The 21748-nt window shown below is 45.7% G+C and overlaps 1 protein-coding gene across 7 annotated transcripts; it reads left to right on the top strand.

Moving 5' to 3' along the window:
- Positions 1-1851: 1851 nt before the first annotated feature.
- NOCT (nocturnin) lies at positions 1852-21136 on the top strand. 7 transcript variants are annotated; one of them, XM_054717727.1, is made up of 5 exons: positions 2214-2248; positions 16055-16433; positions 16881-17038; positions 17948-18217; positions 19172-21136. In XM_054717727.1, the coding sequence occupies exons 3-5, from the start codon at positions 16972-16974 to the stop codon at positions 20005-20007; spliced, it is 1173 nt and encodes a 390-aa protein (XP_054573702.1). In that variant the 5' UTR covers positions 2214-2248; positions 16055-16433; positions 16881-16971; the 3' UTR covers positions 20008-21136. The 7 variants fall into 7 exon arrangements, with proteins under 7 accessions (XP_054573705.1, XP_054573700.1, XP_054573702.1 ...); XM_054717726.1 differs by lacking the exon at positions 2214-2248 and adding an exon at positions 15119-15170; XM_054717730.1 differs by lacking the exons at positions 16055-16433; positions 16881-17038 and adding an exon at positions 15133-15170 and having other exon boundaries at positions 1852-2248.
- The last annotated feature ends 612 nt before the right edge of the window (positions 21137-21748 follow it).

Raw genomic sequence — 21748 nt, 5'->3', positions numbered from 1 at the left:
GTTTTTGCTTTTGGAGGGTCTTGCTTTCAATTTAGATTGTGAATCCCAATACAACGTGAGGTATGCAAAACACTTTTATGGCCTATTTTATTATTGCCTTTTATTTCTAATGACTAAGGTCTGATTCTACCTGTTTTATAAATAAGGAAACTGAGATTAAGAGGGTTTATTGACTTGACAAAGAGCTTGCCTTTCAGGAGCTGTAATCTTGTGCCTGCTGACTAATCCACACCTTCTGGGCACTAGATATATTGACGTAAGAAGGTCTGAACCTGCAGAGAATTTTATAAGAGTTTATTTGAACCAAACTGATGACATAAGCTGGGGAGGAAGGTTGCAAATACTCCGGAGATGAACAGTTTCTTTTATGCATTTTAAATTACGGAGGTGGGGAAAAGCAAAGCGGGGATAGAATTACAGGATAGTTAATAAGATTATGTGCTCTCTTAAGGGTGGTTACAATTTATTGCAAAGGTGTGTTAACCTAGATGCACAGAAAAAAAATGAGCAGAGCTTGCTTAAGGCAAAGGTAACCCTCTTACTTAAAGTTATGTGCCTGGGGTGTGACTACCCACAATGACCTGACCAGTTAGGAATTTATGATCAGGTCACCCTGTGAGGTCACTTTCCATATAACCCAGGTCTGAAAATAAATAGGGAGAATCAGCAAAATTATGAGATAACCAACAAGAAAATGTTTGTAGCTCATAAGTAGTTCAGAGAGGTAGTCCAGTCTTAGGCACCCTCTCCCTCACCCCACTTCCATTCATGGTTAGTCATCATTTCCTTCGGGACCTGAGATGTTCCTTCCATCCATTCTCCTCTAGTACAAGAAGCAAGTCTAGAATATCTTTCATCTCAGCTGGTCTACCCTTTCTTTACATGTGCCAGAGATACGTGACCTCCATTAAAGCAGGGCCTTAATCACATCCTTGCCCAACTCACAAAACACAGCAGCTCACCACTTCCTACCAAATTGAGTCTATTATAACCTCTGCCTTCCACAATGTAACCTGCCCAAGCATCTGTTCTCTTACTCCTTAGCTTCCACCCTGCATAACTAAAAGGGAGAGTTGTTTCCCCAGATACACCCAGGGCTTTGTGCTTATTTCCTTTCTTCACGTATAAATCACCACCACTCTTCCCCCCTCCCCCAAACTTCCACACGTGTAAATTCTAGACTTACACGTTACGGCCCCATGCCCATTGTTCTCGTAAACCTCCTGGGAACTCCAGGCCCGTTATAACCCCTATCGCCAAATTTATGACAACTTGTGGTACCGATCTTAATCTGCCTTGTAAAGCATTATGGTCTGATTTCTCAAGATCTTCTGCCCTCCGCCTGAGTAAAGCAACCTTGGAGGAAAGGGACACTATCGTATTCGTCGCCCACGCACAGTAGGTGCTTTATGGTGCTCAATGTCGTTGAACGTAACATATTCCGCCAAAAGAGTAGGAAGCATACGCCCTTTGCTGTAATCACACAGACACTCACACGCACACACGGATGCGGGATGCGGTCTTCTACTCGACACACACGTGTCCCAGAGCCCAGCCCTGGAACTGCCTGGGGACTCCCAGCCTGTGGGCGCTTCCATTCCAGCCAGCTGGAGGGGAGGCTCATTTCTTTAAAACCGCTCCATCGGATGTCTTAGACCTCCTTAGGCCTCAGACAGCCTCCCTTCCACAACTAGACGATAAAATGTTTCCTTTAAAAATAAAATTATCCAGATTCTTGGAATATGGCCTGGTCGCGCCTGGGTCCGCCCCATGCATTCCCCCCCGGGGTCCCCCTTGGTAGCGCCCGCTTTGTCAGCGTGCCGGCTCACCGGTTACCTCCAGGTCTCGCAGTCCTCAGTCGACAGTGCCACCGCCGTCGCCGCCGCCGCCGCAGCATCCGCGCTCCAGCCTCTCCCTCGGGCTCGCCTGTCCAGGACTTTCCCCGGCTCGGAGCGTCCCTTCCCAGGGACGACCCGAGAGTCTGTTCACCCGCCCGTCTCGGCCGTGCTCCGCTCCTCGGGCGTGCGAGGGGCCGCGGTGGTGGTGGCAGCGGCGCCCGGCATGTATCAGAGCCCGCGGCGGCTCTGCTCCGCCCTGCTGCACAGGGACGCGACCGGCCTGCGCCGCCGGCCCGGCCCCGGCCCCGGCCCGCGCGGGCAGTCGTTCCCGCGGGCGGCCGCCCCCGGACCCGCGTCCCCCCGGCTCCTGGTGGCTGCCTCGGGCGCGGCGACGCTGTGTGCGCGAACAGGTGAGTGGCCGGCGGTCCCGGGCGGAGGACGCCGCCTGCGGCCGCGCGGAATGAATGGGAGCGGGCGGCGGGCGGCGGGCGGCGGGCGGCGGGCGGCGGGCGGCGGGCGGCGGGCGGCGGGCGGCGGGCGGCGGGCGGCGGGCGGCGGGCCGGGCCGGGCCGGGAAGGCGTCCTCTCCCGCTCTCCTTCCCCCAGCGAGCCCTCCTTGCCTGGGGTTTGCCTCCGGAACGTTGTGTTCGGGTTCATTGTGTTTGATCCTTGGGTGCCGGGCCTTCAGTGTTTCTCGCCTGGACCTCCCTTTAATTCCCCCCTTGCTGAGCCGAAAATGATTTGTGTTGGTTTTACTTCATATTCCGCGAATTATGGAAATTTTATGCAAAAAAAGCAATAATTGAAAGTTACACTTATTTGACCCTGTGGCTTGCAGGGTTCTGTTTGTTATCTTTTTTATAAGTGTATCAATGTATTGTAGCACACAATGACTCGCTTTACATTTTTTTGGATTTTTTTTTTTTTTAGCCTTCCGCTCCTAATACGTCATCTGTGTTCTATATATCTGGGTTAAGATCTTGTAAAAGTGATGCCTTCTCCGTGAGCCAATTTTAAAACCCCGCATACCTAAGACTTTTCCTCTCTTTTGCCACCTCGGTTTCTTCCTGAGGACACATCTCTGTGGCCACAAAATACAAACAATTTAATCATACTTTTAAAATGAGTAAGTTTCTCTTTCAGACTGGCAGTTCACACTAAAAAGTGTATTTTGGCTGTGCTCAAGTTAGGCTGTTGCTGTTTGAGACATTATGTTGGCCCACCCTACGTTATAAATACAAACTGGAATCATTTAAGGACAAACTGGAAGAATATGTTCAATGTGACTTTCTTTAATTAATGAAAGTGATAATCCAAAATGTGATTGAAGCCAAGACTTGAAACTCTATTCAGATTATTGGCAAATGTTATGCTGAGGCATTTATTTATATTTATATTTATTTATTTATTTAAGCTCTTGAACTAAAATTACTAAAGGAGACACACATTTATTACAAAGCTAACCATGAATACACTAATGTGTAGAATAATGTGAAGCGGTATAATTCTACACTAACCGGCTGAGGCATCCTTATAAAACCAAGATGTTACACTGGTAGCTGAGACTCTCAAGTAGATTGTTCTTTAGAAAGGGTGAACTTCCATATTTTTTCCCAGTTCTGTAAGAATTAGGCACACCGAAATAACTGTTAGAATAAGTAGCACCGTAGAAGTTAGTGTTTTCCTTGCTGGGAGTTTTCAAGAGGAACGTTACTAGGTTTGGGGCTGGAGGAGGAAACGAACCAGTTGGCGTCTCCCGTCCGGGCTCATATCATGAAGCCCCTCCGGGGAGAGTCAGTCAGTAGGTCCTCCTTGGAAACAGGTAGCTTGTGTAATAGGGATGTACATAGCTGTGCTGTTAGCTGAGGAAAAACACGGTCAGGTCACACCGAACATTGGGAATGTGTTTTATGAACTTTTTTAAAAGTCCTCTGAAACACCCTGGTTTCACATAGAAAGAAATTATTATGGCCCTCAAGCTACTGTAGACAGTTGCTACAAAATCTAGGCAATCTTCCTGTTTCGTGTTCTTGTCTCAGGACCTTGGTTCACTGGTTGCTCCATCATTCATTCATTTCCAAAAGTTTAGAATGGCTCAGGCACTGTAGGTGCTTTATTACGGGAAGTAAAAGAATGTGAGTCTTAGTCTGCCTTTAAGGGTTTCACTGCCCAGTAAGACAGATGAGATTTGCGAAAAGAAATAATCTAATGAGATTAAACACCTTTTACTTTAAGATAAAGGTTTACAAATAGCACGAGGGTGTGGGAGGTAAGGAAGTCCCTTTCAGCAAAGGCCATCTGTAAGGGCTCTAGAAGTGTGTTGCCTGATCATTGCGCTCCGGGTGTGCTGGCCTATGTGATTTCCCCGTTTGTGGGAAACTCAGCTGCATAATTTGTAGTACCTGGGAGAGTGCATTTGAGATGGGCCTTGAAGCATGGTTAGTATTGAAAGATGGAAACATTTTGTTTGGGGAAGAGCCAGGAGCAGGCAGGGGGTGGGGTGAGGCATGGATGCCGGGTGAGAGAAGAGGCGCTTGGCAACATATTTCTAAAGAGCCTCAGAGCCAGCATTAGGTGCTCTTAAGACTGTTGTACCAGGTCTCTGACCAGTGGGGTCAGACCAAACCTGGGTTCAGCAACCTCAGTACTTTACTTGAGTTCTGGCCAAGAAAAGAATTCAGAGCCAAGACTCAAACCCTGAGAAGATAAGATTTATCAGGCAAACTAGGACGCTCAAATGGAAATTGCAGCCCTCGGCTCAGAGCTGCCCTGCAGAGTGGGCTAGGGCTCCTTTTAAACCCTCAGGGGAGTTAACTGCTTTCTTCTGCAAACTGACTTCCCAGGGCCTGTCCTGTCTCTTCTGTCCTTGGGTGGAAGTTACTTTCCTCCAGCCCCCTGGGTCAACCTTACACAGGGGAGAAAAGATCTGGAGTGACCTGCATGACCTGAGGCATTAGGGTGGAGAGGTCTTAGGGTGAGGACTTGAATAACAATACTTATTTCCAATCCTGCCATTCTGAGGTGGAGGGAAGTATTAAGGGCAAGGTCTTGAATATCTCCAACACCTGCTCCACCCGTTCTTCTTCATTGCTAGGCGTCCGTTGTCCCTGGTGACCTTCTGTAACTAGCCCACCGTCCTAGCTGTGCCCGTGTCTGTCTGCCTACCACAAACGCGTGCAGGTTCATGAAGCCTCCTGTGGATCTATTACACAGAATCGTTATTGCTGGGCCCCAGGTTCCATATCTTAACAAAATAACAACCATAATTAAACTCCAGTTATGTGTACATGCCCCAAAGTTTAGACATGTGGCAAGAGAAGCCTTCAAGGCGCTAACAGCTATTCTCTTCCGAGAGCCTTGGGGGTAAGGTAGGGGCAATAAGTCCCAGCACTTGACCCCATTCCATGATCAGCTCCTCCCTAGCTTATGCCCCGTGGCAGTCGGGTCACTGGGAAGATGAGTACAATCCCTTTGCAGTCATCAAATGCTGGGCTATTAGAATTTCAAGGGGACATTGTTTTGCTACCTTTTCTCATAAAAGGACAGCAGCCCCCATACAGAAGCACCAGCTGCCACAGTTCCTGTCCCAGAGGAAATGCAGTCAGGAGCCATCTGTGGGCTGTCCTCCAGGTGCCCCCTCCTCAGATAATGGAGCATCGACTCAATTACTCTCTCCACCACTGGAATGTGTTACTTTGTTCTCAGTACAGTTTTAAAAGCAAATGCCAGCTCATTTGAGGAGACGGCTTTATTTAGTATGTTCCTTAATTGTGAGCAAACTGCTTAGGAGAGGGAAGAAATGGGAAAGCTTGTAATTATCAAGCTTCTACAGAAATGAATTGCCTTCCATGTGGGAGAACTAAGGTATGTTTTCCTATAACATTCAATGGTAAGAGTTTGGACACAGTACACTTAAATGGCGAACTGTTACCTGGTGTCTCATGACTAATTGTGGCAGCAACTGACAAAAAGAGTAATTGACTAAAAAGTGGCTGGCTTTGGGGGAAACAGCTTTGCTTTCAGCTGGTGAAAGGAAGGAGAGGAGACCTGCAGGTGCCTGAAGAAGGTGACAGGTATGTGAGCAGTGCTGTTAGCGCCCACTCCTCCTTTCCGAAGGCACTTATTCCTGGAAAGTTTGAGGAAACTGGGAGAGGATTCTGAGATCCTCCGAGCTTGGGCCTGTACAGTTCCAGAGACCCTGGAGGAAGAATAGCGACCTGAACAAAAGCAGGCTTTTAGAAAAGGAAGGCATTGGTGTATTTATGGGAGTGAAACCAGACAGCCAAGGGGGCTGGGCTGCCTGTCACTACTTGAGCCAGTGACGCAGAGACAGGGTAGAGTCATACTTGAGCATTTATTCCAGTGATGCCAGCAGTATGGGAGAGGGGTAGGTCATTCCTATACATTTGTTTTGTCCCTTCCCCCCCCCCTCCCCCATCAGCCATCTGCTTATAGGGCTACAAGAACAAAGATTACATGGGGAATAGGCAAAGGGAATAAGAATGGATAAGCAAAATGGGTATTACTGGCTGGGGGAGCAGGCAATGGGGCTGGGTTGGGACTCCATTGTTTGGGCAACAAGGTTATTAATCTTTCCATGGTAATAGGTAGTTTCTTGTTTTGTTTTGTTTTTGTAGTAAAAGGTAGAGGTTTATTGAGAAACAAGCATGACTCCCACAGGGGGAGGGGGAAGGAGCCCTGATAGGTAGTTCTTGAATGAGAATGGACTGCATTCCGAGGTTGATTATAGAATCTGCTTTCTTTAATTTAGAACAACAATCGAGGTTAACAGAGCATGATTAATATTTCTTATAACTATAGCCCCCAGTATTCTACCTCTGCCCCTGACAGTGGCAGTGGATCAGTGCAGCTGTACAACTTTTGGAGTGACTAGGTAGGTGCATATAGTATTATGGAGGTTTCTGTGGTGTCTACTGAAAGAGGAGTGCATGGGGTGGTTATATTCTGGTTTCTTGGAAAAAGGAGGAGGGAGGGAGGCCTTTGCTGTGAGGAGTCACTAATCAGAATGTATAGGTCCTTGATAACCACTTGGATAAATAGAAATTGGATAGGTGACATCCATAGGTTTCGGCTCCCTAGTAGAACCGTCTACTTTAACGAAAACAGTTAAAGTATTTTGGGTTTACTTTTGGAATAGGGGAGGGGAAACCTGACTTCCCAAGGAAGGAGTAAGACCTCCATGAAATCTTAGCTGGCTGCTCTCCTGTCTCTACTACCGTGGTCAAAGCAGCACCTGAGAACACACCAGCCACTGTGAGTTCAGTGACGAGATGGGCAGGAGTGCCCAGGGGAAAGAAAGCTAAAGAAAATTGTTGCCATCAGCTTTGGCTGTTTCTGTAAAGCCCTTTTTTCTCCTTCCACTATCAAAAAAAGGGATGAGCCCCACGGGGATCTTCTGAGTTTCCATGTCTGCCCGTGGGGCCTGAGCATGTGAGGAACAGCCCAGTGGACAGCACTTACTGACAACCCAGGTGAGTAGCCAGGGAGGACATTTTACTAAATGCTTAGACGCCTGCTAGAGGTTTCTTACTAATGAAGTTTCTTATTTTCATGAGAAGTCCATTGAAGTGAGTGCCTAGAAGTTACCAGCAGCCAGAATTACAATAAAGAATTATTGCGGTAGCCCTAGCTGGTTTGGCTCCGGTCAAGGGCACATGCCTGGGTTGTGGGCTCGATCCCCAGTAGGGGGCGTGCAGGAGACAGCCAATCAGTGGTTCTCTCTCATCATTGATGCTTCTATCTCTCCCTCTCCCTTCCTCTCTGAAAATCAATAAGAGTTTAAAAACGAATTATTGTGGTAGATGTCTGGGAAGTGCCTTAGGCTTGTCACACCTCTCCCACTGTCTTCCTTTCCCTTTTCTCTCCTTTCCTCTAACTCTCTGCACTTCCAGGACTTGGGCAGGCTGGCTGCCAGTCTGCAGATATGCCTGTGACTCACCATGCCTCATCCTGTGCGGAGTGCAAAGTAAATTGCCTTGTAGATTCTAGTGATACCTTGAATATAATAGTTTTCTGTTTCCTCTCAATGTTTTGCTGTCATGGATGTTAACCATCATGGAGAAGGAAGATGTCATCTTTCAAATTATAGGTCAGATTTTCTAGGTTTGGCTGAGATGTACTCTACAGTTAATTTCTATCGTGGTTTTTAAAAAAAAATTTTTAATTTTTATTTATTGATTTTAGAGAAAGAAAGGGGGGAGAGGCAGGGAGAGAAACATCAGTTTGTTCCCCTGATTTATGCATTCATTGGTTGATTCTTGTTGTGCCTTAACCAGGGATCAAACCCACAACCTTGGTGTATTAGGGTAACACTCTAACCAACTGAGCTACCCACCCAGGGCCTAAATAAAAAGTTTTTTAGATCACAAAAGTAACACTTGCTCATTACCAAAAACCTTTTCCCTCAGAACTTTAAATGTCTTTGTGAGTATGTATTGATTATCTTCATAAGCTTATAGGACTTTTCTTATTCTTGTTCCGAAGTTCCATCAGAATCAATGTCTATTATGTGAGGTTTTCTTTTCTTTTTTTTTTTTTCTTAAAATGTATTTTTATTGATTTCAGAGAGGAAGAGGGAGAGAGAGATAGAAACATGAATGATGAGAGAGAATCATTGATCCGCTGCCTCCTGCACACCCCCGATTGGGGATCGAGCCCTCAACCTGGGCATGTGCCCTTGTCTGAAATTGAACCTGGGACCCTATACCTGCAGGCCAACGCTCTGAGCCAAACCGAGGCCTAACCAGGAATTGAATCAGCGACCTCTGGGTGCATGGGTCCATGCTCAAGCACCGAGCCACACCACAGAGCCAAATGTCATTCTTTTGTTGTTGTTGTTGTTTGTTTTTTTGTTAATCCTCACTCAAGGATATTTTTTCATTGATTTTTAGAGGGAGTGGAAGAGAGAAGGAAAGACAGAGAGAAATATCGATGTGAAAGACACACATCGATTGGTTGCCTCCTGCACAAGCCCTGACCAGGGCCTAGGCTGGGTAGGAACCTGCAACCAAGGTACATGCCCTTGACCGGAATCGAACCCGGGACCCTTTGGTCCGCAGACCTATGCTCTATCCACTTAGCCAGACCAGCCAGGGCCCAACTGTCATTCTTGAATGAGCTGTTCTAACAGTTGCCCCTCAGCATCTCCCACCCTTTGTCTGTGTTGACTCAGCATAGAGTTTCTAGAAGCTTCCTTTGGAAGAACCTAATTTAATTTATCTTTGGTAGCTAGGAAATATTCCAGGCTTTGTAGGCCATGCCTCTCTGTTACCACCACTCTGTTACTCCCATTGCAGTGTGGGAACAGCCACAGATAACAACACATCGGCTTTATTATGGACACTGAAATTTTAGTTTCATACAATTTTCACATGTCATGAAATATTATACCGTTCCTTTTAGCTTTCCTATTTCCATTTACACCTGTGAAAATGGACCATTTCCTTGAGTGTCCCAGGAATGTTAGTGGTGGGCATCATGTCCTGACACAGACCTGAGGCTCGAGTGGACAGCCATTGTCCCACAGCGGCCTGTGGTTTCTTCTCTCCTTCACGCTTCCCTGCAGTGTCATCGTGCTAGAAAAGCCCGGTTTGTGCAAATGATTGGCAAGCCAGCTGGCGGCGGCGGCAGCTATAAACGTTCTAATCGAGGCCATGTTTGTGGAGGCATTTCTTCTTCAAGAGTAATATTTTCTAGATGAATCTGGCAGGACTGCAGGTACAGCTCAGCCTCCTCTGGAAAGCACTTTGGACTTGTCTGTTCTGTGACTTCGGCCTAGCAAGGAAAGGTCGTTGGGATTGTCGCTGTGTGTAGGTGCTTGTATTTTTAGACACGTTAGGTCAAGAGCCCTGACCTTCACTTGATATCTCTAGCAGCGCCACGCGGGGTGTTATGCTGCTTTGTACACTTTGTGCTGTGCCAGTGGGTGTGCTGGGTGGCAGTGACGTCCACAGGAGGCGGTGGAATTCGACCTGTTTACTCCTGTGTGTGCCCCTGGCCAGGCTCCATCCCAGTCGTCCTAACTCAGAACCAGCAGAGATGCAGGTGAGCGGTCCAAGGTGCAGGTAGCCTTCTCCAGCGCCAGGCCCTCACTGGTTATGCAATCTGGAGAAAACTGTGCAGTCTCTGAGCCCCAGGCGCCATACCTGTGAAATGGTGAATCAGGACCAGCTTTGCTGGATTGCTGGGGAGAGGAATGAAAATGCCTGAAAGTAGTATGGTACATGGCAGGCTGTCTGATGATAACAGCCTTCTCCTGAGCCCCAGAAAGTGAGCTGCACTAAATGGGACAGAATGGCTAACCTTTTAGCTGACACTTAGTAGGATGTGCTGGGCATAGCTCATTTAACTGGATCCTCACCGCAGCCCAGTGACAAGGCTGCACTGATCCCCAGGTGAAGGAACTGAGGCACAGAGAAGTAACTAAGTCGTTCAGGGAATGCTATTAGTGAAGGGAGGAGCCGGAATTTGAAGCAAGGCAGCCTAACAAGTCATGTGTTTGGATGTTTTGCCTCTGAAACTGTAGCCTAAGCATGTCCAACTCAAAGGCTAACACGGGCCAAATAAACGAGGCATGCGGTCCATGGGCCACGAGTTTGACATGCTTGCTGTAGCCTGATCTTACTGAGAAAAGCTGAAGCTCAAGCCACCGGGCTTTCGCCCATAGCGTGCGCCATTGCTGAGGACTCCGGGCGGGCCTGCCCACCGCTCACCAGTGCTCAGTAGCAGACATTTGAAGACTGGCCACTGACTGAAATATCTGACCCTTCCCAGAAAAGAGTGTCTTCCTAGGTTGGCCCTTAGAACCCAGTCTCTAGGAGCCAGCCAGGAATCAACATCTTACAGCCTCACACGCAGTCGTAAAATAAAGCCTGGCTGGGTAAGCAAGGTAGACAGTCCCTGCCCTCGTGGAGCTTACAGCCTAATGAGCCAAGGACAGGAATTGTAGTTCAAATATTAAGGGCGATTTAAGGAAAGCAGGCCAGGTGTAAGAGGGGAGACATGGGCTTGGTCCTTAAAGCTGTGCAGGCAGAGGGACTAGGAATCTATTGATTTCTGCAATCAGCTTTTTTTTTTTTATATATATTTTATTGATTTTTTACAGAGAGGAAAGGAGAGGGATAGAGAGTTAGAAACATCGATGAGAGAGAAACATCGATCAGCTGCCTCTTGCACAGTCCCTACTGGGTATGTGCCCGCAACCAAGGTACATGCCCTTGACCAGAATCGAACCTGGGACCCTCGAGTCCGCAGGCCGATGCTCTATCCACTGAGCCAAACCAGTTAGGGCTGCAATCAGCTTTAAGTAAAGGTACCACATATCCAGTATCCAGGCTTCTTCATGTCAGTGGGTATCTTGCGAGTGTTTTCACTCACTGGTGTGGAAGGTGGCCACATTTATTCAGGAACCCACTCTGAGGAGCCTAGTGAAGTGAGCCATCTGCCCTTGCTGAGGTGGTTCGGCACGCGGCCACTAGATGGCAGCACAGGCCTGCTCTCGGCGGCGCCTTCCTGTGACGTCTGTCGTTTACAGTTTGTGTGGACTTGACTGGCCGAGGTTTCCTTGGGCCCGCGGTTGGGCAGCTCCGCAGCTTCCCAGGTGTGTACCCAGATAACCTTGACTTTTGTTGAATTTTTGGTTTTTAACTCGCGGTTTTGCCAAGCCCCGGTGTCAAGAGGCTAAGCTCCAACTTAAGGGTGAGCAGTGACTCACGCACTGAATGGTTTGGGCGGGCTCGAGAATAAGCAGTGGCTGGGCAACTGCAGAGCATTGTGTGGCCAGATGTCCCTCCGCCGTGAGTTCTAGGTGCGGGCAGGGCCCCTGGGGGGAGGGGGCAGTCGGTTTGGGTGTCAGCTGATAGGGTTCGTTCTCATCCAGCATGCCAATCCTCAGTCCCTGGTCGCTTCCAAACTCTGGTGGTCGGCACTCTGGGACCTTGTGTTGGGGTCTGCTTTTGCGCCAGACGTAGTGACTGGCAATACGGAGAGTAACATGTGTTCTAAATAATCGCTGGCAAATCTTTGAAGACCATTATAAGGGTAAGGAGAGTTTTCTATTCCTATAAAGTAAAGTAGCAGTGAGTTAATAATGCATCCAGTTCTCAATGTATAGGGAAATGTGCTCATGGAATTGGGCAGTGGCAAGGGATGGGAGTGGTGTTGCTACATGAACAGCTAGGCATGAGAAATAAAGCTGTCTGGATCTGCCTGTTGCCTGTATAAATTATGTAATTTATATCATAGACAAGGATGGCTGATACTTTTTCTCCTGAATTGGCTCAATGGGGGGAGGGGAAGGAAGGAATTTTGGGCAAGAAAACAGATAATTTGTGAGGTCTCCTAGAAAATACCCACCTCCAAAACACATAAAATTGGAACTAGAAGCTAGTATGAGTGCCAGATTTCAGCAGAGGTTTTATCAAGACTTTGTATTTTTCGATATCTTAATGTTACCACTTGATGGATTATTTGTGCTCTCTTACATCAGGCTTTTGGTGGTGAGCTATTCATTCTGAGCCTTTGACAATCTTTTTTGAAGGCCTGAATAGCAACCCCTATTAAGGCATAAAAACTTCAGGAGAATGGCTTGAAATACTGCAATTGGACATGTGTTTATATGTGAAACGAATTTTCTTTAATGGTTGATACTCCTAAAAAGAAAAAAGTTAATGTTATTTTTAAGAACAAGTGAGAGACAATGAGTTATCACCAGCATCATTCTGAGGATGGGAGAGGGGGAGAAAGGTCCCCCATAATCTTCAGCTTTCTTTTCAATTTTAAGTAAATGGCCTTACTGCATTGCCGTTCCTAAGTGGGCCTAAGTCCTGGAACTATGTTAAAAGTGTAAAAATAGTATGTGAAGTCTTTATAGTGTTCACTTGGAGTTATTAATTTTCTAGCTTGTGAATTAATTCATTTGTCAAAGTCTCCATTCCTCTTAAAGATCCCTGCACGTCCTGGTTGATATCGGAAATGCATTTGAGATCCACCCATGTTGCATGGATGAATCCTGCAAGTCAACAGCTTGTTCCTTTCTGTCACTGCGTAACTTTGCATTGTATGGGTGCACCACAGTCGTTTATCTGTTTGCACAGTGAAGGGCATCTTGGTTGCTTCAAATTTTGGCGATTATAAATAAAATTGCTTATAAAGATTTGCGTGAACCTGATTTTCCAGTTCACTTACATAAATACCTAGGCGCATGAATTCTAGGCCACATATTAAATCTGTGCTTAGATTATTAAAGAAACTGCCAACTTGTCTTCCAGAGTGGCTGCGCATGGGAAGCAGTAACAGGAGTTTGTGGAGGATTGGTATTGTTGTGGTTTGTTTTTTGTTTTTTGGGTTTTTTTAAGGAATTTTTGTGAGCTTATTTGAGCCAAACTGTTGACATATGCCGGGAAGCAGAACCTCAAGAAATTGAGAGAATACTCCCGGTATTGTTTACTTAAATGTTTGATAGAGTGGCCAGTGAAGCCACCACCGCCTGGGCTTTTCTTTGTGGGAAGATTTTCACTTAATTCCATATCCTTGCTGCCCGTGTTGAACTAGTGCCACAGAGCGGGGGGGGGGGGGGGGGGGGGGATGTCTCAGGAGCCCTGTTCTGACCTGAAGCTCCGGCCTTGAGGAATAAGCGCTTCCCCGTTTGTTGCGGGCCTGTGGTCCATACCCACGGCACGGAAACAGCTGGTTTTGACCGCTCTGTACAGGTTTCTGGTTGCCTTTCGGGGAGAGGATTTGTCAGCACCCTTGGGACATCCTGCCAGAGTCCTGCTTCGGTGGGCTCTCCTCCTACCTCACCGTCAGCCAACGGACAATGGTAGAAGAATATCCAGAAGGCTCTTGCCGCCATCTCCAGCCCCATCTCTCTCCTTTGGGGGCAAATTTTCCTTAAAATACTTCTGCCTGTGCTGTTTCCTCATCTCCCCACAACGGCACCAAGTTGGCTGTTGTTAAAGTCACTGGCGTTTCCCTGTTGGAAATCCAGGTCTGTTCTCAGTCTTAGTTTTCTTCGCCCCGTCCAGTAGCGCCTGACACGAGATGACCGACTCGTGGATGAGGCCCTTTTTTGTCTCCAGGAAGATCAGACTTGCCTTGCTTTTCTCCTCCCCCCCCCCCCCCCCCGGCCATGCCGTTTTGCAGACTTCTACCCCAACTTCCCCAGTCTGCCCAGAGCTCAGTCCTCTGACCCGTTTTTCTCTAAACTCCCGTTAGGGTCCTGTCCACTAACATCTCCCAGACATTTGTTTCCGGTTTGCACCCCTCTCCTGAACGTCAGTCATAGCTAATTGCCAAACTTGTTTTCCGCAAACTCACCAAATCTTCCCCGCAGGTATTATTGGCCTCTTCATCCCTCTGGTTGTCCGGCAGCAGCTTGGAGGCCTTTTGACGACTCCTCTCATAGACCATGTCCAAGTCATCAACAGAAGTTTCCGTTGCCAGTTGAGATTTACTCAGAATCCCACCACTTTGCCTATTACACTAGTCGAAGCTACCAGTGTCTCTTGCCTGGATTATAACCTTCCTCCAATAGGTTTCCTATGTCTGCCCTTATTTCCCGACATTGTCGTGTCTTTTTAACACATTGACCAGTGAGGCTTTTCATGGAAATCAGATTCTCTCTGCGGCCTCCAATTCTCCACGGTTTCCCATCTCCGCGGAAGTCCTAGGAAGGCCCTTAATCTGCTCCCGACCTCACTGACCTCACCTTCTGGTCACTCGAAGTCACGGCAGTCGCCTTGCCAAGCATGCGCCTTTCTCGGGGCCTCTGCATTTGCTCTTCCTCTGCCCAAAGTGTCCTTATGCCGGATCCACCGGAGACTTACTGATTTCCTCACCACCTCCCACTTCACCTTTCCGGGAGGCCTCGTTGAGCTTCCTGTATAAGCCAGCAGCTCCCGCTCACTAGCATTCCGTCTGCCCTTTCTGTTTTTCTCCATAGCACTTCTCCCATGAGGCAAACTGTCATCTCGTCCTCCCCCACGAGGACAGGAAGGTTAGCGTGGTTACTGCTGTACCTCCAGTGGGCTAGTGTGTGTGTGTGTAACAGCCTTTAAAACCATTCTGAGCTCGAGGACTGCACAGAAATACTCGGGCTGTAGTTTGCCAGCCCCTGCTCTAGTAATTCCCTCAAGAAGGTCTGCTACAGTCAATATTGGTTTTGCTGGATAGAAAATTCTTGAGTCACAAATAGATGAGCCATATATTATTTTTCTTACAAGTTACTTGCTGGTTTTGCCTGTATGTCCAAGGGACTTTTCTCTTTTTCTTTACAGTCCAGTTGGTGTTGGTTACTCTGGGTTGATATTCTCAGGTATGTGGCATGTTATTTTAATATGTAGTTACAAGTATTGTTGTGGGTTGTTTTTTTTTTTAGTTTTTTTTCCTCAGAGTGACAAAAACCAAGCTTTATGCATTGATGATTGAAAAAAAATCCACGATACATTTTTTAACCTGATTTTTTCTTATTCATTTTTCCAGTTTTATTGAGGTATAATTAATAAATAAAAATTACATATATTTAAGGTATACCATGTGATGTTTTGCTATGTGTATACATTGTGAAATGAATACCTCAATAATGTAATTAACATCTGTCCTCTCACATCGTGTTGTGTGTGTGTGGTGAGCACTTAAGATTTACTGTTCAAGATTTCGAGCAAATAAAACAGTTTTATTAACTGTAGTCACATTATATATTAGAACTCCACAACTTAATTCATCCTGCATGGTTGAAACTTTGTACTCTTTAAGTTTTTGATTTATAGTTTTTAATGTTTGTTTCATTTCATGCATTGGATTTCTTGCTACTACAACTCCTGTTATTCATGTGTGTTTTGGATGGGTTTTGCTTAAAATAAGCACATAATATTTGCCACTATCTCTCCGATGCTTTATCTCATTTCTGGGTTTTCCCATTCTGATTTAGGCTAGTTACCATTTTCTTAATGACCTTCAACTCATTTTGCAATAGGATACCGTTTTGATTTGCTTTCTGGGTACATCGTTCTGGCATGCTTTCATTGTCTGGACAGATGTTATTCTGTTCCATATTCTTTTTATCTGAGGTTTTTTCTAAGTTTCTAGAAGGAAGTGTAGTTCAGGATAGTTTTTCTGGCTTCATATAACTCCTCAAACCATGAACTAACTCCTATTGGGCACTTATCCTCTTTTTCACTTACTTGCTTTTTATCACAGTTAACCACTCCAAAACTCAGCTTGCAAAGATATGATGTCATCAAAATGATGTAGAACAATTCTGTTGAAACTGAGCTACATTGAGCTGGTAGTTCCTCTGACAGATGTCAGGTATTGCTGTTTGCTTCAAATTTAAAACACTCCGTTGTGCCCTGTGAGTTTGCTGTGGCCCGTGTGACACTGACCTACAGTTGAGGTGATGCTGATCTGACCACATTTAGTAGGACTCTTAACTGTTTTTAAAAAAAAAAGTGGAGGTACAGAAGAAAGATTTTCAAAGTTGTACTGCCAGCCAAGAAGAAAAGCTCTTCCTTTGGACCCATGTACTCAGGCAAGCAGATTGACTAAAAAGAACATATTCAAATCCATTTGAAAACAGGTGTGTATGTGCCCACCTGTGCATGTGCACGTGTGTGAGAAAGAAGTCTTGCTTGCCGATGCATGTACACTTAAATGTATGCTGGGGAAACTAGGGTGTTTCTTTGCTTTAATCTAGTTTTCTTGGGGGGACGGGAAATTACTTTGAGTTGATGAAAAGGAATGAGAGAGCATGCTTTATTGACCTTGATATTTAAAAATTTGGTGCTAAATATTTGAATTTGCTTTTGTGATCTGTCACAGTGAATTTTACTGACAGCTAGTTTCAGATACAGTCCATCAGATCCTGCTAAACAATGTATTTTCATAGAGAAAGTTTAGTGTCTTTCAAAAGAAGGCAAAGATATGGACGTGGTAGGAAAACCCAAATTCCTCCATACCAATATTCCTCATACACAGAAGTTTGGAAGTGGTCCCAAGTAAAACATGCCCCTAATTTATACCATAGTGAACAGACGTGAAGTGACAGGTACAGCTTCCCTCAGGCTGATGAGCTGCAGGCCGTGCTCCTTAGTGATTTAAAAAGGAAGCACTAGAAGATGCCCAACAGGCAGTGTGCCGCCTGCACGGCTCCTCACCCTTTCTCCCTCCAGGATCCCAGGAAAGGTGGGCAACTGTCTCTTGACCCTTTTCTTCCTCCAATACCTTTTCTGATTTCTTGTGTGTTTTTTTTAAAGAAATATGGCTATTGATAATAGATTATCCACTGTATTCTCAGTGTAGTTCACAGAGCTCTGCAAAAAGCTGACATCTAAGCAAAATGAGATATGGGTTTAATCCAGCCATTTCTTTCCTAACAGAGGGATCTGGGTAGATTACATGCTAGAGCAGCAGCCTGCTCTAACCTAGTCTCTTCTCCAGGATTAACATGGGCTTCCTAACGTCTGCCTCTTTACAAAACTGGTTTTCAAGTTTTTGAAATTATGTAGAAAAAGGAATGGGGATTTTGTTTCAGCTATGCTTTTCTAAGACTGGGTTTATAAGTTATAAAGACAAGTGGTAGGTTAGAGGAAGCGATAAAGATCAAGGCATTTTTCCCTTGTAAGAATTACCTTAGTTCTGAGAGACCAATTTTTTTTAAAAAATATATTTTATTGATTTTTTACAGAGAGGAAGGGAGAGGGATAGAGAGTTAGAAACATCCATGAGAGAGAAACATCGATCAGCTGCCTCTTGCACACCCCCCACTGGGGATGTGCCCGCAACCAAGGTACATGCCCTTGACCGGAATCGAACCTGGGACCCTTCAGTCCGCAGGCTGACGCTCTATCCACTGAGCCAAACCGGTCAGGGCGAGAGACCAATTTTAATAGTATTTTCAGTGACCTGTCCCAGTAGAAAGGTAGAACCTGGGAACGCCTTTTATCTACCTGTGCCAATGGCATTTCCCTGCATTAAGGTCTCTACTTCTACGGACAGTAAAAGCTTTCCCTTCTAGTTGAGCTGGGTGGAAATTGAAGAAAGGCAGGAAAAGGAGCCAAGTGTGTAATTGTGCTTTCCTTTCCTTTCCTACAGCCTGTTCCATGGGAAACGGCACGAGCAGACTCTATAGTGCTCTCGCCAAGACACTGAACAGCAGCACTGCCTCCCAGCACCCAGAATATTTGGAGTCACCTGACCCAGAACATCTGGAGCCCATTGATCCTAAAGAGCTCCTCGAGGAATGCAGGGCAGTCCTGCACAGTCGACCTCCCCGGTTCCAGAGGGACTTTGTGGATCTGAAGACAGATTGCCCCAGTAGCCACCCACCTATAAGGGTCATGCAGTGGAACATCCTCGCTCAAGGTAAGCCTGATGCTTTGTTCCTGAGCAGTTAGGTGTGTGGTGACTGCCTTTCTGCCTCTGCACATGCTGCTGCACTGATGTCTCACGTGGAGGGAAGAGGTGTGGGCAAATGGAGGGGTAAGATGGGGTGACAAGGGCAGCGTCGGCTCCCAGAAGGGCAAGTTCGGAAAGGAAGTCTTCTGGTTTTCACTAATAAATCCAGCAACTCGAGACGTATTCCTTACCTTCCATGTTTGTAGGCCATCCAAGTACAATGAAAGTCTACTTCCCAGCACTTCAAAATCTAAAGGACCCATCATTTGTCAGCCTCATTACTTTTGTTGTGTCCACCTTTCAGTCCACAGCACCGAGATAGCATTTGCAAGGGAGAAACTGAGTCTCCTGAATGGGTTACATATGGAACTTGCTACAGGGGATGGGAGCTGTGTGGGTGGTGCTGAACCCGTTATCCTTATGGCCATATTCTCATCCATTCGCATCTTGATCAACTTTCCCTAGTGTTAGCTCTCGTAGCAGTTTGAAATTTTAAGGAAAAGGAACAAGGGCTGCTTTTTTGCCCTTTTCTCCCCCAGAATAAGGCATGCTTGCTGACTTCCCAATCTTTGGTTCATTCATTTTTTTCCAGCTGTTCATCCATAAGTAGGAAAAGCTGCCTATTTAGGATCCCATTCATTCTGAGTGGTGCCTATATCCACTCATAGTCAGTGTTGAAATTAGTATATAGAGTTAAACATCTCTATCTCATCTGACATAGTTTAGATCCCTAGAACTGCAAAGAATACTGTTTAAAGCTAAAACTTAATGCTGTTTAGGCAGAGAGAAGAATCACCCACAGCGCCTGAAGGAGGAAGCACTGGGAGGGTCTTGAGTCATATCAAAAACCCAAGGAGACTCCCAGGCACTTAAAGTCATGATTCTGTAGTAGCTGACAACCGACTGGCTTTTTTATTTCAGCTCTCGGGGAAGGCAAAGACAACTTCGCACAGTGCCCCGTGGAAGCACTCAAGTGGGAAGAGCGGAAGTGTCTCATCCTAGAAGAAATCCTAGCCTACCAGCCTGACATCTTGTGTCTCCAAGAGGTGGACCACTATTTTGACACCTTCCAACCACTCCTCAGCAGACTGGGCTATCGAGGCACATTTTTCCCCAAGCCCTGGTCACCTTGTCTAGATGTAGAGCATAACAATGGACCAGATGGCTGTGCCTTGTTTTTCCTCCAGAACCGATTCAAGTTAGTCCACAGTACCAACATCAGGCTGACGGCCATGGCCTTGAAAACCAACCAGGTGGCCATTGTACAGACCCTAGAGTGCAAGGAGTCCAGTCGACAGGTCTGCATCGCCGTCACCCACTTAAAAGCACGATCTGGCTGGGAGCAGTTTCGATCAGCTCAAGGCTGTGACCTTCTTCGGAACCTGCAGAACATCACCCAGGGAGCCCAGATTCCCCTTATTGTTTGTGGGGACTTCAACGCAGAGCCTACAGAGGATGTCTACAAACATTTTGCTTCCTCCAGCCTCAACCTGAGTAGCGCCTACAAGCTGCTGAGTCCAGATGGGCAGTCAGAACCTCCGTATACTTCCTGGAAGATCCGGACCTCAGGGGAGTACCGGCACACCCTGGACTATATCTGGTATTCTAAACACTCTCTGAGTGTGAGGTCAGCTCTGGATTTGCTCACTGAAGAACAGATTGGAGCCAGCCGGCTCCCATCCTTCAATTATCCTTCAGACCACCTGTCTCTAGTGTGTGACTTCTGCTTTAATAAGGAACCTGATGGACTTTCATAAACACTTTGTAATCACAAGTCTTAACCAGGGATGTTTCAGGAAAACAAATAGGATAAGTTGCCTGAGGAAGGATTCCCAGTTTCTCTCACTTCACTTTCCATGTTTCCAGCATGCCTCAGGGAAGGAATCCCACTAGTTCACAAATGTTTTCCATTAAACCCTTCAGTGAAAAAGGTGTTTGCACTCCAGTTTTGGCTTTTTTTTTTTTTTTCTTTCCCCTAGCATTAAATTTAGATCAATTAAGGGCATTCAATTAGTCTTGTGTTGAAGCTTTCAGTTTGATGACACTATATAAAAATACTTTTGAGTCTTCCATAATTAACAAGTATGCAGGAACAATTTCTCTAGACAGTATTTCAAGTTATTTATTTGTGGTTTTAAATGTCAACAAGATATGCATGGCAGTATTTATATTTTATATCTTAATGTGAAAATAATAGCATTACAAACATTTAAAAACCATGCAAATATAAGTTATAGAGTAATTTATAGTAATTTTCTTAAGGCTTTACTATGTTTTTATTTGGGGTCTAACAAAATAGTGCACAAAGGAACTATTTAGCCTGAAGGCCCCAGGGGTTTTTGTTTGTTTTTAAATGGAAATAGCTGGTCTTGATAAGTTCTTCATAACAATTCTTGCTGTGCCTCCATGTTCCCATTTTATTTCTTGAAGAGATTCCATGACCAGTTGGTCTTTGTTATTTAATCACTGTTACACATTTACAGTTTTCTGTTGGAATGCTATTCGTATACATTTGTGGCCACTCAATGTCACAGCGATTTGTATTGGAATGTGCTTTTCACGATAGGTTATTTAGGAGCTGTTATGTGGCAGTGGCTAGTAAAGTCAGTGGGACCTTCTTTTCAGAGATGGATAACTAGAAAACCTGTTCACAAGGCTGTCATTGCAATTTCTTAAGATAGCCAGGTGACTGGTTCAAAGTGTCTAGAAAGAATGTAAAAGGAAAGATAACCTAGAATTCTTTCATTGGGGAAAAAAAAGTGGTCAAGATAACAGGTGAAGCCCCTTCCAAACAAAATCCCAGCAAATAACCTATTGGTAATAAATTAAATATTTTAATCCATGAATTGTATATATTAAAAATTAATAAATGGTCTTTTAAAACTAGTACTTTAATAGCTTGTATTTTTAGTCCAAAAAGAATCTGGGGTAGATTTGATCTTTTACACTGACTTCAGAGAGGAAGGGAGTGGGAAATATAGAAACCTCAATGATGAGATTCGTTGATCGGCTGGCTGCCTCCTACACACCCCACACTGGGAATCGAGCCCACAACTCAGGCATATGTGCTGACCGGGAATCAAACCCAGGACCCTCAGTCCACAGGCCAACGCTCTGTCCACAGCCAAACCAGCTAGGGTGATTTGACTTTTAATACTGTTAACATGGTGGGTTCACACTATTCATCTACACACACATATGCGAACAAAGGCAGACCTATAGCTGCACGTTGAAGGCATCTTTGCTGTGCTTATGTAATATGGTATCTCTCAGTGCCGAGGTTGGAGCTCCCAAAATGGTTCACCCAAGTATTCTGCATTGCAACCACTTCTGAAACAAATGTTTCTCAGTACATTGTATACATAAAATCTTGGAGCTACCTGGAAGGAATGGCAAGCAGAAAGAACATCCATACTATTTGGTTCAAATCTTAGCATGACTAATAGTAATCATGTTGCTGAGAAACAACACTAATTAGAATACTTATATGTACAGGCA

This window comes from Eptesicus fuscus, chromosome 6 (genome assembly GCF_027574615.1).
Source record: "Eptesicus fuscus isolate TK198812 chromosome 6, DD_ASM_mEF_20220401, whole genome shotgun sequence".
Lineage (NCBI taxonomy): Eukaryota > Metazoa > Chordata > Mammalia > Chiroptera > Vespertilionidae > Eptesicus > Eptesicus fuscus.
Note: the sequence above shows the minus strand (reverse complement) of the source record. Positions and strands in the feature narration are given on the sequence as shown.

Bases quoted from the DNA above. Each gene is read 5' to 3' on its own strand.
- NOCT (XM_054717725.1), top strand. From the start codon at position 2,062: ATGTATCAGAGCCCGCGGCGGCTCTGCTCCGCCCTGCTGCACAGGGAC. The intron at 2,249-17,947 runs GTGAGTGGCCGG...CCTTTCCTACAG, and splicing joins GACGCTGTGTGCGCGAACAG to CCTGTTCCATGGGAAACGGC. The intron at 18,218-19,171 runs GTAAGCCTGATG...TTTTTATTTCAG, and splicing joins GTGGAACATCCTCGCTCAAG to CTCTCGGGGAAGGCAAAGAC.